At 34.9% G+C, this 14,187-nt stretch overlaps 1 protein-coding gene and 1 long non-coding RNA gene across 2 annotated transcripts; one reads left to right on the forward strand and one right to left on the reverse strand.

Moving 5' to 3' along the window:
• Window positions 1-396: 396 nt before the first annotated feature.
• LOC147506177 (uncharacterized) lies at window positions 397-1,111 on the reverse strand. Its single transcript, XM_086605713.1, has 2 exons — window positions 912-1,111; window positions 397-787 (listed from the first exon to the last, which is right to left on the reverse strand). Exons 1-2 carry the CDS (start codon window positions 1,109-1,111, stop codon window positions 397-399), a joined length of 591 nt encoding a protein of 196 aa, XP_086461839.1.
• A 3,125-nt stretch (window positions 1,112-4,236) lies between these two features.
• Window positions 4,237-4,919, forward strand: LOC147506178 (uncharacterized). The gene is made up of 2 exons (XR_015220748.1): window positions 4,237-4,391; window positions 4,469-4,919. It is a non-coding gene; the product is annotated as an uncharacterized LOC147506178 (long non-coding RNA).
• The last annotated feature ends 9,268 nt before the right edge of the window (window positions 4,920-14,187 follow it).

Below are 14,187 nucleotides of genomic sequence, written 5' to 3' on the forward strand. Positions count from 1 at the left end.
GATATTTCCAAACGTGCAGCTAGAACAAAGCATTCACAATGCAAAATCAAACTTAAAGCAGGCTTACCTTTCCGAACACATACAAACTTATGAGACAAGAAGAAAACACGTTAGACGCCCAAATTCCACATTATAGATGAAACAGTAAAAAACAAGGCAGAAAAGATGCAAGCGTTTCCTTTATCGGCAAATCACTGAAAGACAGACGGACAAAATAAAAATAAAAAGGGAGACGTCTGATCATTGGAATCCCACATTTTATGAATCCAAAACTTCCTCATCAAGTGTTTTCCATTGCGTGCTTAATTGTCATTCCAATACACTAGATAGCAGTTGGAATTATTTCAGAAACATTAAATTCTCAAGTTCAATCCACACCATAACAAACTTAGAGTATCAAAAACATATTTTCAGAAAGAAATCATACCGTTTATCAGAGGAATGAAAGCCAATAGAAGAAACTGGTGACGGGGGCGGTCCACTAATGCTTGTGGAACCATCTATCCAGTTGTATATACTTGAAGCCACTGAAGAAACACAATATGGATATTGTGGATTAGGAGGTGGCCGAAGCTGTATGTTTCCCTCAAGAACCTGCACCACAAGGCTCATGTTATCAGGCCTTTTATCAGAAACATTAATTATTTCAGACAAACTAGATAACGTCTTTGCTTTCTCTTTATTCTTCTCCTCAATGCAACAACCCTCTATAAGTTTGTCTAGTTGTTTCTTCTCAAACATGTCCCAAACTTGTCCAGGAAACCAATCTTCGCCGTCACAAATTCTCCTTCAAACAATAACATGCCAAAGCTGTAAACATCACTTTTGTAGGTTACTGGCATTTGTATCCACATTTCAGGGGCAGCAAAGCCACGGGTCCCTCTGAATTGAATCACGGATATATGACTTACATCTCTTTTTGAAACCTTAGCCAATCCGAAATCTGCAACTTTAGGAGAATGATCTGAGTCAAGTAGCACATTACCTTACGGCAGCTCTCGTGCAAATAAGAGAGCGCTTTTGCTGTCTCAGTTGCAATCTCATACAACTTTTCCCACTGTAAATTAAGGTGGTTTTCGTATAAAACTCTATCGAAAGATCCATTCTTCATGTATTTAAACACTAGAGCTTTCATGTTGGCTTCAAAGCAATGCGCATTAGTATGTAGGACCATTATTTTTCCAACAAATTAAATAAGTAAGTACTAATTAATTATATGGATGAGTTCCAGCATGTTTAATTTGAATTATAGAAAGAAAAAGAAATCACATTGCTAGAATTAATAATAATAATATGATAATTGATATATAGGATAGAAAGCTTTTACATATTATCGTTAGTTCAATCCTTGATTCGGATTATATTGTAGAACAAGTCGCCCTATTCTTTTAACTTATTGTCACCTTTTCATTCCCTAGTAGGAGAAACATGAGGAGTTTCATTAATTAGAAGCTTCAGATTCTGCATTGGTAGGTCGTTCAGATGAACCTTGAGATTCTGCAGGGCTAGAGGTTTTCAATGACTCCTGAGATGGTTGATCCTTAGTATTGAATTTGAGATTGATCGTTGTCCCATCTTTAGTAACATACATTCCAACATTATAAGAGTCTAGCAACTCTTCGTTGTTGTGCCCAAGATACTGTCGGTTCCTATCAACAGCACATAAAGGCTCTAGCTTTTCTTTTATTGAATAAATGGTATCATCAAGTTCCACGTTGAGATTGTAAGTTGCATTGGTTACTGATTTAACAATGATATTGATTCTACCAGCCATCTTCTCAACTCACCAGATGTAAACCAGAAATACAAATTAAAGAAAAGACAAACTTAGTATGTGGAAACTGATTCGTTATTTACTTCTTTATATAAGTGAAAAGTCATGGTAAAAAGAAGGTTGTCATGTGTTGCAAGCTCCATTCACTATAACCAAATACATGTGATGCATAGTACAGAATGAGGATTTTATGTCTAATTGTACACAAACAATATTTGTTTGCAAGTTCAGATACTGAATTTTGGTAGCAAGACAGAAACATTACTGAATATTTGAATGTAAACTTAAAATGATTTGGGCGCCTTGGACAACATAGATGATAGATCCTAGTGAAGTGAAAAGAGTCTTAGAATTTCAGCCCTCTGACTTTGATATTCCTGATTCCTAACCAAAAAAAAACAAAAGGTCCTTTGCTATCAAGAATGATTCGGTGCTCTTACTTCATGTTTGAATACCACAACTCCCGGCCAACTAATTGATTGCTTTAGAGCATCTTTAGGAGAGCTACTAAAAAAACACCAAAATTTTGAACCAAAAAAACACCAAGCAACTTTAGGAGCAACATCAAATTTTTGACATCAAACTACGCGGTTTTCGATAAACCGCGCTATATAGCCACGCAGTTTTTCCAACACCGCGCCACTAAAGCCCAACTGACAGGCCCAAGCCCACGCGGTGTTCAAAACATATAATCAGGACCAAAGCCGCGCGGTTCAATCACTTTCAACTCTTCTCTCAATTATAAACCCTCTCCTTAGTTTAAAAAAAAAAAAAACCTACCTGAAATTTTATATAGATCCTTTTGAATCTTTCGACAATGATGATTGGCAGTACACAGACGACATTGGCGATGAGGGAGAAGAACCCAAGAAAGTAGAATATGGTGGGCGAGAAGAACCCGAGGATGTCGCGCCGACTGATGAACATCCCTATGTACTGGACTATCAGATGAACGACTTCGATTGGCAATTTGCACCCGACGAAGCACTTGATATGGAAGTTGTGTCTTCTACACGTGATACAAAACACGTGTCGAGTGCGGTGGCTAATACTCAGGTAATTAATTAGTTTTGATTAAATAGTTTGAATATTAATTAGTTGAGTTAGACCAATTAATTATTTATCTTATACACATTTTTATTTTTCATAATATCAGCATATTATTGACTACCGAGTTAGATTTGCTTTACATGGTGTTAGAGAGTGGTGGAAGGTTACTAAGAGTTTGAATGAGTTTGTACATATTAGAGATAGTATTTTGTATACACCTTTGGGTCTTTTGGTTGATGTGGATTATAAGAAGGCTGATTGGGCAGTGGTCATAACTTTAGTAGAAAAATGATGGAGTAGAACTCATACATTTCATTTCCCTTGTGCAGAGTTAGAGTTCACACCGCTAGACTTTACTATGATTTCTGGGTTGAGTATCAGTATAGGCCAACCGATACCTTTTTATACAAATTATGAGAATATGGATAATATGCTTATGAGTTTTCCTCGCTTGGATGCGGATGCTTATGATTCTTATGGTATTAAGTTATCTCATATTAAAACTGTATATATGGAACCCCTCTTGGATCCTGATACACGAGTGGAATTAGCTTTGACTATTTTACCTGGTAGTGAGAGTGTTGATGTATATGTTAGGGTTTTTTTTATGTTTTTTATTGGGCATGTTCTGTTTCCCAATGGTCATTCTACAGTACGACTGAGATATTATGCTTATGTATCTGATTTGCATGCTATGAGAGATTATAACATGGGTAGCTTAGTATATGTCACATTGATAGCGGCGTTAGATAAAGCTTCACAGACATTCGAAAGTAGAAGTCCTCATATTGCAGGATTCATAGGACTTTTAGAGATTTGGTTTTATGAGTACTTTCGAACTCTTTGTCCTAACATAGACATGATTGTTGATACTCGCCCTAGATTTGGTAGTTGGTCAGGGCCTCACTTGACTCGTAACAGGAGACAGATTAGAAATAATGTATGTATGGCTCGTGCTCAGATTGATATTAGATCATTGTCATCGATTGAGTGGAGACCTTGGCGTTTAACTACTACCTTTGACGATCCAGTTGTGCAGCATGCTTGTGTGTTGTCACGTCCACGAGTTGTTTTGCCACACGCGGATCAGATGGTTTGGTATCGCGTGGCAACAGATCTTTGGAGGCAGATGACTGGACGTTATGGAGTTCCATGTGCTCCCATGCCAGATGTTAGTGATGTGAAGTTGTGGGGTAGAATTCAAGTTCATGAAGTTCATGCCAGTAGTGGTCCTTGGCCAGATGCATCTTCTTTTGTTGTTGAGCAGACTGCTGATCAGTATTATAGATGGTCCATGGGTCCGTTGTTGCCCCCTGTTGGTCGGGCTAGCAACTTCGAGTTTGTGGACCTGGAAAAGATGAGATGTGAGCTACATATTTCTCATCTGCCACAGCCTGTTTACAACCCACAACCTCTGAATGCATATCATCCAGCTCATGTGTCTGCCAGTAATCCTCAGATGTTTGCCGTGTGTGGACCTAATGGGGAGGCTACTTACATTTCCATTCCTGAGGTGCCTCGTGCTCGTTGCCATGAGTTAGAACCGCAGATTGATCAGTATACCACGGTGAGTTTAGCTATTTTATTTTTCTTATTCATTATATATATAATATGTACTCACAATGTATTTTCTTGGATTTTCAGGCTGAGATTCGGGAAAGATATGAGAACCAGATTTGTATGTTTGATGGGATGAGGACTGTCGTGTATCATTATAACCAAAAAAGGGAGGAGGCATATTCTCAGACATATCAGCAATCTCAACGTGCGTATGACGAGACTCGAAAAGCGTATGAGGATATTCAGCAGGTGTACACGCAACAATATCAGGGATATGAGGAACTTCAGGCTAAGGTAGTTAACCTTCGTGCAGACAGAGAAGATCTTGATTCTCAGGTTAGGAACTTAGAGGAGCAGCTTAGGAATATCCAAATAGAGAGAGAAGAGGGATCGAGTGGTAAGGGGCGTAAGAAGAGAGCTAAATAAATTTGATGTAATATGATAGGTTTTGGATCATTTTGGATATTATATGATTATATCATAATCATAGATTTTGGACTGCATAATCATAATCATAATCATAGGTTTTTAATTTCTTTAATTTTTTCGATTTTGAATCACAATTTTTAATTTATTTAATTGCACAATTATTAATTTCTTAACTTCTATGCACAATTCATAATTTTTCAAGTTCTATGCACCACAGTTCTAATTTTCAGAAAAAACGCACGCGGTGTTGGCAAAACCGCGCCCATAGAAGCCCAAGCCCACGCGGTTTTGGCAAAACCACGCCATAGAAGCTCATTTAGCAACCCAAGCCCACGCGGTGTTGGAAAAACCGCGTGAGTGATTTGATACAGCATCAAACCTAGAACCAAATATTGGCCAATTTAGTGTTTAGTTTGGTGTTTTTTTGGTGTTTTCATCAACATGTGACTCTCCTGAAGTTGAAAAAACACCAAATTATTGGTAATTTGGTGTTTTCATACTAAGTTGATATCACTCCTAAAGATGCTCTTAGGGTATTTTGTATTCTTCTACTCAGCTCCAACTCATCAAGATCAACCACAGAATAACCAAGACTAATCAAATTAACCTTCCATGGACTAATTATAATTATATTTGGAATTGTTAATGAAAGGAAAAGCTTCATGCAACACTATCAAAGCCACATACTAAACATAATCTATCAAATTTTCCAGGCAATCTTTTGTTTTATACCAAGCAACCACATGATATCGTGAGGAATTGAAACACTCTTCATCATAGACTTTTGAATAATTCGAGTTACAACAATGAGGCTTAGATTAGAGTATTATCATGCAATTCCAATTTTACCAAAACTTGTTGCCAACAACAAAAAAAATCTGAAACCTAGCATTTTGAATTCCCATCTTATCCACAACGTATATGAAAAAATGAATAAAAGTAACTTAATCCTAAACCATAATTTCTATTTATCTATTAATTAAAAAAATTACAAATTGGAGTTACTCTTTGAAGCATAAATGACAATCCTATTGACAGTATGTAAATACATAGTAACATATTTTGGAAGTAGAAATTCTGCCTACCTTATGGATTTGATATCTTGGTCGGCTCACTATGCAGTAGCTTAATGTCTAGTCAAGCAAATTGTCGCAATCTTTTTCATCTGTAGCAACAAATGGGAGTTAATATTATACCGTACCAAATATATGAGCTATGTATATAGGAAGCATAGTGCACCACTAACTTGTAATATTGTACTTCTTGAAAGGACAAAAGCTAGATGTAATAGCTTGGTGAACACATATGGTCATAGGTCATAGATGTGGTGACATGGTGTGAAGAGGGTACATGTGAGAATAATGATTGAATTTTCTTAGTCAAAGTTTTACTTTTTTGCAATGGTTTATATTCTTTTTATTTCGGTTCTTTCATGTTATTCTACTCTTTAATTCGTACTTCCTCAACCAACAGAAGAAAACATGAGACTGTGTTTTGTGTGCTTTGGCTGATCCCTAATCGACTTGTAACAGAAATCAGCTTGTGCCCTGTCATAACCTTAGATTATTCATGTAAATAACATGCTTACACATCTAGCTTTATATATATATATATATATATATATATATATATATATTTAGCGGTACTACTTGATGATTACACGATATTATATTACCAGGAAAGTGGAAACACACACACACACACACATATGGTCACAATGAGAGACAGAAAGATGTGATCTCTTACCTTTCTATGTATAGTGGTGTGTCAAGCTCATCTCAAGAAATATGTCCTTGTCATCATCTTCAAGTCCTAAACAATTCCAAAAGAAGCACCAAATTACAATGGATTTAACATCCTATATTTTAGAAATACTTTTACTTTATGTAATCGACTTTGGCTAAAAGCATGTAAGCTTATTGCTAAATGGGTCGTGAAAAAAGATAAAACAATATGGTTGAACGAACCTGATATGTATATTCGTCCTACTATGAAAATCTTGCATTGATGCCATGCTTGTTGTCTTCTCCACAATGATACCTGAAATCAGTCCTCCGTAGCACTCAAGTGGTAACTAACTTGCATTATCACATTCATCTTTTTCACTTAAAGTTCATAAGCCCAAGCGTTTTGAGAAGCATTAAACTGCTACCCTATTCTTTATATTTTTTTTCTCTCACTGCATGAAGCAATTGCTTACAAATAAATAGCTATACTACAGCCTTTAGTTCATGTGCCATCAATGTGACATACCTTCATGAGAGAAGTAATTTACAATATTATCAAGATACATGGGAACAGCACGTGGCACATGTTCCAAATTGTTGGATATCTAATAAGATGCCAAAGATATCAAAAGTTGCAAATATAACGTTGGGTTCCAATTGGGAAAATACCTAAAGAACTCTTACCAAATAGTATTTCATTGAACTCTCATTGATCTCCCCTTTCTCTTTCTCGCTCACAATTCCAATGGATCAACGGTTGTACATGTCCATTACCATGCATCTCTACAAATACTACAAGATGATTCCTGGTCTCTACAGTCGCACAAAAGGGTTGAGTGGCATGATCTGTCATGAAGATAATTCAACTATTATATTTGTTTGTTTGCTAATGTAGAAAAAGTAACAAAAATTGTTTATCCAAGTATTAATGGCCGTATGAATATCTCCACGCCATGATGCTCGTATCTTTGGCATTTATGATTTTTGGCACATAAGTAGCTCAATGTCCTAATGATCCAGGAAAATGATGACATCGATAAGAGCATTAGTCATTTGATACATGTTTCTGATATTACCATACTCTAGGCCTAGTTCAACTTGTCAGATTCTAGAGTTTGAGAAACTGGATCAATAACCTATGCCCCACCAATTCTTATAAGGCATTCATGTCCCCTGATTGTTGTATTCTAGTGCAAGAATAGATACACTAAAGCTTTAGAAATAGTATACTAATATAAAATGTAGATACAATTTTTCATTTGTCTAGCTCTAATCTATTAAACTGTAGTTTAAATGAGTGTCTACACTTCCCATGCATACTGATTTTTCTTGAAGTGTTGGTTTAACTTTTCCAGTGGCGCTCTTACAGAGTAATTTCTATCCTCTAGTAAGGAAATACTGTTGAATAAAATCACTAACATGACCTTATGAAGAAAAAAATGATGTGGAAGCATTCCTTACCTCAATTATCCATAAAAAATGCTTCCAAATAGAACGACTTCTTTTGTGGATGTTGAATAAGGGAATGTGTACCTAGGTATAATGCCCACAACAATAATTGTCATACTGCATAAAAAAATATCAATATTAAGCAACAAACACGCTTTTCTAATTATAGAAAATTGGTATGAAGCAATTGGTACATACTTCATAGAAGATTGGGTTAGCACTATCAATGAAAAGTGCTCTGTAAACTCACCTCCTTTGAGAGGTATAAAGAACACCCCATTTTCTCACCGTTCTCAGTTTTAATTCTTCCATCAATATATAAGAAATGGTCAAAAATAAAGTCTAACTTAATCCAAGACAAACAGAGTCTAGAAATGTGGAGAAAATGTGAAGAAAATGAAGATCAAGAAAACCATTGCTAATGTAATTCTTAAAACATGTTACGGTTACAATACTACGATTTCCATGCAACACAATCCTAAAGCTTTTGCATACCAATTGCGTGTTCTTACAGAAATCTATGTCTAAATGTGTTCATAGTTTTTGCACCAAGGGCTTAAATATGAATTTAAATTTTTGCATTAGTATATTACTTGGAATAAAACTATGTTAAATATATCTTGGATGTCCAAAGCAACTACACTAACAAAATATATATTCCAAGTCTCCAAGTGACATCAATTATATTTAAAAAGAAACATAATATCGATAAAACCTAAACATGAGTTTGTTAAAATATAGAAACTTCGGGTTTATTGATTATATTTGAAAATAAATGAATATTTTATACTTTGCCCACTACAATATCCTCATATAGTTAGCCCAAGTGTCAGTTTCAATGACCTGAGCTCCATGATTAATCGAGTGGGATCTGCAATCGGGTATGAGTAACTCTGATCTGCTTAAGCGGAAAAATTCCAACTCATATAATCTTTTAATAAAGTTAAATAAAACAATTATTTACTTTTAAAACAATATACATACCTTTCCAGTATATATTTCCCTTTCCAAGTTGCAGAAACTCAAACTGCAATGCAAATTGTGTAAGTTTTTAAGTTGGAAGATGAGATACAATGCACGTAAATGACAGGATGCAATTGTACTATACACTTTGGAGGCTAGACCGTTGGAGAAACTTTTTTATGCGACAATATATAATTTTGAAACTTAAGCACGTAAAGCACCATGGCACAGTGTCTTTGATGAAAGTTAATTACATTGATTGACAAACTCAATTAGTTTATCCTGAACATCATTTAAAGGAATCAAGGCTAAACTACCTAGGGAGCAAAGTAATAATTTACTGCCACATGTATGCATCACCAATGCCACACACATTGAGAGCAATAGAAATTTATTTGTAGTGAGAAAGTTAAAAATAAATCCCACACTATCGTTGACGGACTAATTCATATTCAACATCGGAAAACATACAGTAAAGTCAACTGAAACAAAATGGAGATGGTGTAAGTCATTCAGGACTTGTTTACCTGATCAAAATTGCATTCCAAGGTTGATGGATCTGAGGATATCTTTGTAAACCACCTTTTATGAGTACACTATTATTTGCCCCCCAGTTAGGCGCTTAGGAGCAACACTCTCATTGGCATCTCTCTGACATACATGTTAAAATGTCTATCAGCCAAAGTCTGTATACTAACCATAAGTACATACATTATTAATTATTTTTACATTATCTAGCATAGCATGCTTGACAGTTGTTGAGAAGCTCACCTCTGGCTCACTAAAAAACAAAGAAAATGTGAACATAATATAATTATCACTAAGAGACTATAATAAATAACAAAATCTAGAAAGAATTTAATCATTGTCTTTTAATCCTTCTTAATTGACTGATCCATAAATTTCACACATTAGTTACTTACGACAAAAAAAATATACAAATATTCCTAAAAGGACATCTTGGATGGAATAACTTTCAAAGCTACCTGCAAAAGTAATAATATAATTATAATGCCAATAGGACCTTGTCAATAATACATTGACCAAGTTCAGTGAAAGAACTAAGTATTTCCTATCAACTACTATCTTTACCAAAAAAAAAACTATTTCCTATCAATATCATTTCTAATTTTTATGAGGATCAGGAACATCAATTTTAATTTTAAGGTTGAAATTCCATTGACGGTAGAGCTTCAAGGAGAGGCAGCTCCATATCATGCATGTGTCGGTATCTCGCTTATGACTACATTCCTTTTCTACTTCTTCTATAACAAAATGCAGTAGGAATTGGGAACTTATTGATTAGATCTCTGAACAAAGCCTAAATTCACATGCCTGATTCAGTGATGCTTGATGACCACTTATACAATTAAACTTCCAAAGAATGTGGAAATTGAATAGCATTGATGTCACATTGGTGTTTGTTATGCTTACATTAGTGAAGATCAACACAGTGAAATTATGGGGCAAATTTCCCCATGGGACTATGTAAGTGTTTTAATGTTAATGCATATGATTTCAGGTAGTGATTAAACATAAGATGTGGCACAATGAATTTCATGCTTAACTAATTTAAAAGATCATATTTTTCAAAACAAAATATTGGAAAATATAAGCATGCACAAATAACAATATGAATATGCAAATACCAACATCGAGGGGATTGTAGCAAACCTTCAATTGGACATTGGCCCTGGTTAGATAATCAGCAAATACTTCGATTGATTTATCAATGAACTCAGCTCTAGTGAATGCAACTCAATAGATATACCATGAAAAACAAATTGTTCAACTCATCAACAAAAGACTCTCAAAATTTGACATTTTATAAACTGTGTACACCATCTCTACCATGAATTTACCCGTAGCAAACTTACCTCTACCAATAATAATGGCGAAGTAATGCGCTTTTCGACAACAAGCACAACACCTTATTTCGTCTTCAAACCAACTACACAAAAGACGCATAAAAATCAAAGTTTGACACAACCCCATTTCTTAAACAATAAAAATAAAGTACGTTACCTTGATTGTGCTCCATCCATTGATCAGTAAAATGTAATAAATCTTTTAACCTTTTTTCAATCTTTTGAATGTTAGTAATCTATTAAGGTTAGTAATAATCAATAGGTGGATTAAACAAAATTGAAGTGGAAGAAGATGGGTGTAAAACCCAGAGAGGAGGGGAAGTAGCGGTGGGAAAAAAAATAGACTCTTGTTATTTGGAATAAGAAGAAGACGTAGGATTTTCACGCTAATTGCTTGCTTCTTCGTTGTTGACAAATGAGAATTGAGGGGTGGGGCAGACCAGGAGAGAGAACGAATGGGTCTTCACAATTATGACTCCCAATTAAACTAACTAAGAGGCGGAGGGAGAGAGAACCCAAGAGGTTTTCACCATTAAGTCCCAATTAATTTTTTAATTTCCGAAAGGTCGGGGAGAGAGAACGGATGTATAACGAAGATTTCTTCAGTTTTCCCGATTTATGCATACAAAAAGGCGTAGAATTCAATTTTTTTTCTGCCGAATGATTATAAAAGCTGAGGTGCCCACCTCAGACAAAAAAGGGGGCTGAGGTGGCTTCCTGTGAGCATTCTCAATTACTAAGTATTCATGGTCTTTAATAGCGCACAGTGAGCCCGATGTATTAGGCTATTTCAAAATGTAGCAGAGTTTCGGCATCCTAAGATAGGTTTTTTGGTGCAATATATTTAGTAATATTTGTGCCATTTTGTACATGCCCTTGTAGGGATGTGTTATGGAAAATTGAAAATCACTTAATTCTGATTCATCTTATTCCCACTTTTTACCTTAAAAACGTAATGGCAATGGATTGATGGAGTACAGGTGTAAAGCATTATTGATGGAGTGCAGGTTGAAAATTAATTACTAGAGTGGGTTGACTACTAAGAATTTAATATGGACTGACGAAGTTAACTACTTAAGTACTTAAGTAATTAATTGATACTACTATGTTTATATATATCTACATAATCTAGTTCATAAGTCTACAACAATTCAACAAATTGTTAACTTCCTCTAATGTTATATAACCCTATTATCTATGTGGAGAAAACTATAAAAGATTAACATTGAGAGTAAAAAATTATCTTGTTTTTTTTTTTTTTTTTGTTAAGTGGAAATTTTATTGATAATGGTAACGAGTTTTACAAATAATTAGGACAAACGTAACAAACTGCGCCACAAGTCCTTTCTAAATTTGTTTTTGTTTTTTGTTTTTTATTTTTTGTTGAGGTATGACGCTTGTTTAAGAATTGAGAGTGAAAGAAATGAGGGAGAGTTTACGGGTATGTTATGGGTGATTAGAATTATACACCGGTTGGACTTTGAGCATTTGACTATTTGTTTTAGTCTCATTAACCCATCAAACATTAAAGACACATTTGTTCTTCTGTAATGGTTAATTTTGGACTCAAAATAAATGATAAATGATAATTTTTAAGAGCAAAAAGATAAGTAAAAAAAACGTTGGTTTATTGAAATGTTTTTTATTTTTATTTTTTCATATTATTTATTATTATTATTATTATATTTCCACTATAGTTGTGAAAATTTTGGGGGTGCAGTAGTGGAAGTTTGCTAAAATAATTAGGGGGTGCGAGTCTTTATATTTTGAAGATTTTTTTAGGCAATTAGTTATGTGGTAGTGGAGCTTTTCTAATTTCAGGGGGTGCAACCTCCCCACACGCACCCCCCTATATATATTCATTTATGCGGCGGCTGGGGGAGGTGAGGAAAGTGAATCCTCTGGTGGTGCAGTGACTCTTATCGAATCGAAAAAAAAGTTGTTTGAAAGTTGTTGGTTCGGTGACCCAGTTGCAAAAATATTGAATGAAGAGATGCGCAAAACTCTTGCAATTCAAGTGGGAACAAGTGCAACAACCGTGGGTTTATTGACATTTTTTTTTCAATCCGATAATTTTCCATGCTCTGTAAAAAACTATGCTTATGGTGTTCTTTTATCTGGAAAAACACTCTATTGTGTATTATTTGTAAAAAGCTTGCTCTCAATGTTTACTAATGATGAGATGCTTTATTTGAGATGCGAAAAGGAGCTAATGGAGTTCAAAAGGGAGCTGAGTGGTGGACTAGAAGCTCAAATAGTTGAGAGAATAGTGTATGCTCAAGTTTATGATGGGAAAAATAGGGGGGCATTCCACACGGTCAAAAGTCAATAAGTGATTCTCTTTTTCTCACTTTTGTTTACCTTTACATTTGGGGTGATGCTCTTCCAATATCTTCGGAAGAAGCGATGCATTTGAGAGAAATGTTTATGGCATGTGTTTGATTATTTGTGGTAGTGTGGACGTTGGAATATTGGTAGTGTAGATTGTTTGTGGTTGGAGAGTTAGTTTTAAGGTTGTTTTAATATTTTTAAGGCAACTGATAAGGGGAGATCTATCTCTCCTTGAATGATGCACACGTTGTCACCAACCGTCAGAATGAGCTGCTTAAATCTCGAGGCTACATTACATGGTCCCACATGACAACTGAGAAAGAGAAGAAAAATATAATAAAATAAAGTGTCATAAACCAAATAACGACAGCCTTTTACCCTCTCTTCATTTTCACTGGATTTCTGGTGACGATTGAAACTCTTGTTATGGTGTTCTGTGATTCTCTCTCTCTCTCTACAACTCTTTTATCTTTCTTTCATTAAGCAATTTGTTTTTTTTTCACAAATTATAGTAGAAAAAACGATCAACGATCAAGAATAAAAGACTCTCTCTCTCTCTCTCTCTCTCTCTCTCTCTCTCTCTCTCTCTCTCTCTCTCTCATTAAGCAATTTGTTTTTTTTTCACAAATTATAGTAGAAAAAACGATCAACGATCAAGAATAAAAGACTCTCTCTCTCTCTCTCTCTCTCTCTCTCTCTCTCATATTAAGCAATTTGTGTTTTTTTTTTTGCAAATTATAGTAGAAAAAACAATCAAGAATAAAAGATAAAAGTAATCTTTGCACAAATGGAGGTGCTATTGGAATTCTGCCATTGCCACTTTGCAAGTACATTCTTAAACATTGGGTCTCGGCAAAAGAAAATATATTCTTTCCATTGAGTTTGGATGAAATCCAGTTATTTTTGGGTTGATTTATATTTGAATTTTATATGATGAAATTGGGTTGGTCTTTAATCTAATGAGAGAAGAATATAATGGAACTAGAAAGTAGGCCCGTGCAAACGCACTGGTTCTTTTGAAAACATGTTCAACAAT

The sequence above is a fragment of the Coptis chinensis genome, chromosome 4, assembly GCF_015680905.1.
Source record: "Coptis chinensis isolate HL-2020 chromosome 4, ASM1568090v1, whole genome shotgun sequence".
Classification (NCBI taxonomy): domain Eukaryota; kingdom Viridiplantae; phylum Streptophyta; class Magnoliopsida; order Ranunculales; family Ranunculaceae; genus Coptis; species Coptis chinensis.

What these genes read in the sequence shown, in the direction of transcription:
- LOC147506177 (XM_086605713.1), bottom strand. Translation starts at nt 1,111, where the DNA reads ATGAAGAATGGATCTTTCGATAGAGTTTTATACGAAAACCACCTTAAT. An exon ending in CTAAGGTTTCAAAAAGAGAT is followed by an intron (nt 788 to 911) that starts GTAAGTCATATA and finishes TATTGTTTGAAG; the next exon opens with GAGAATTTGTGACGGCGAAG.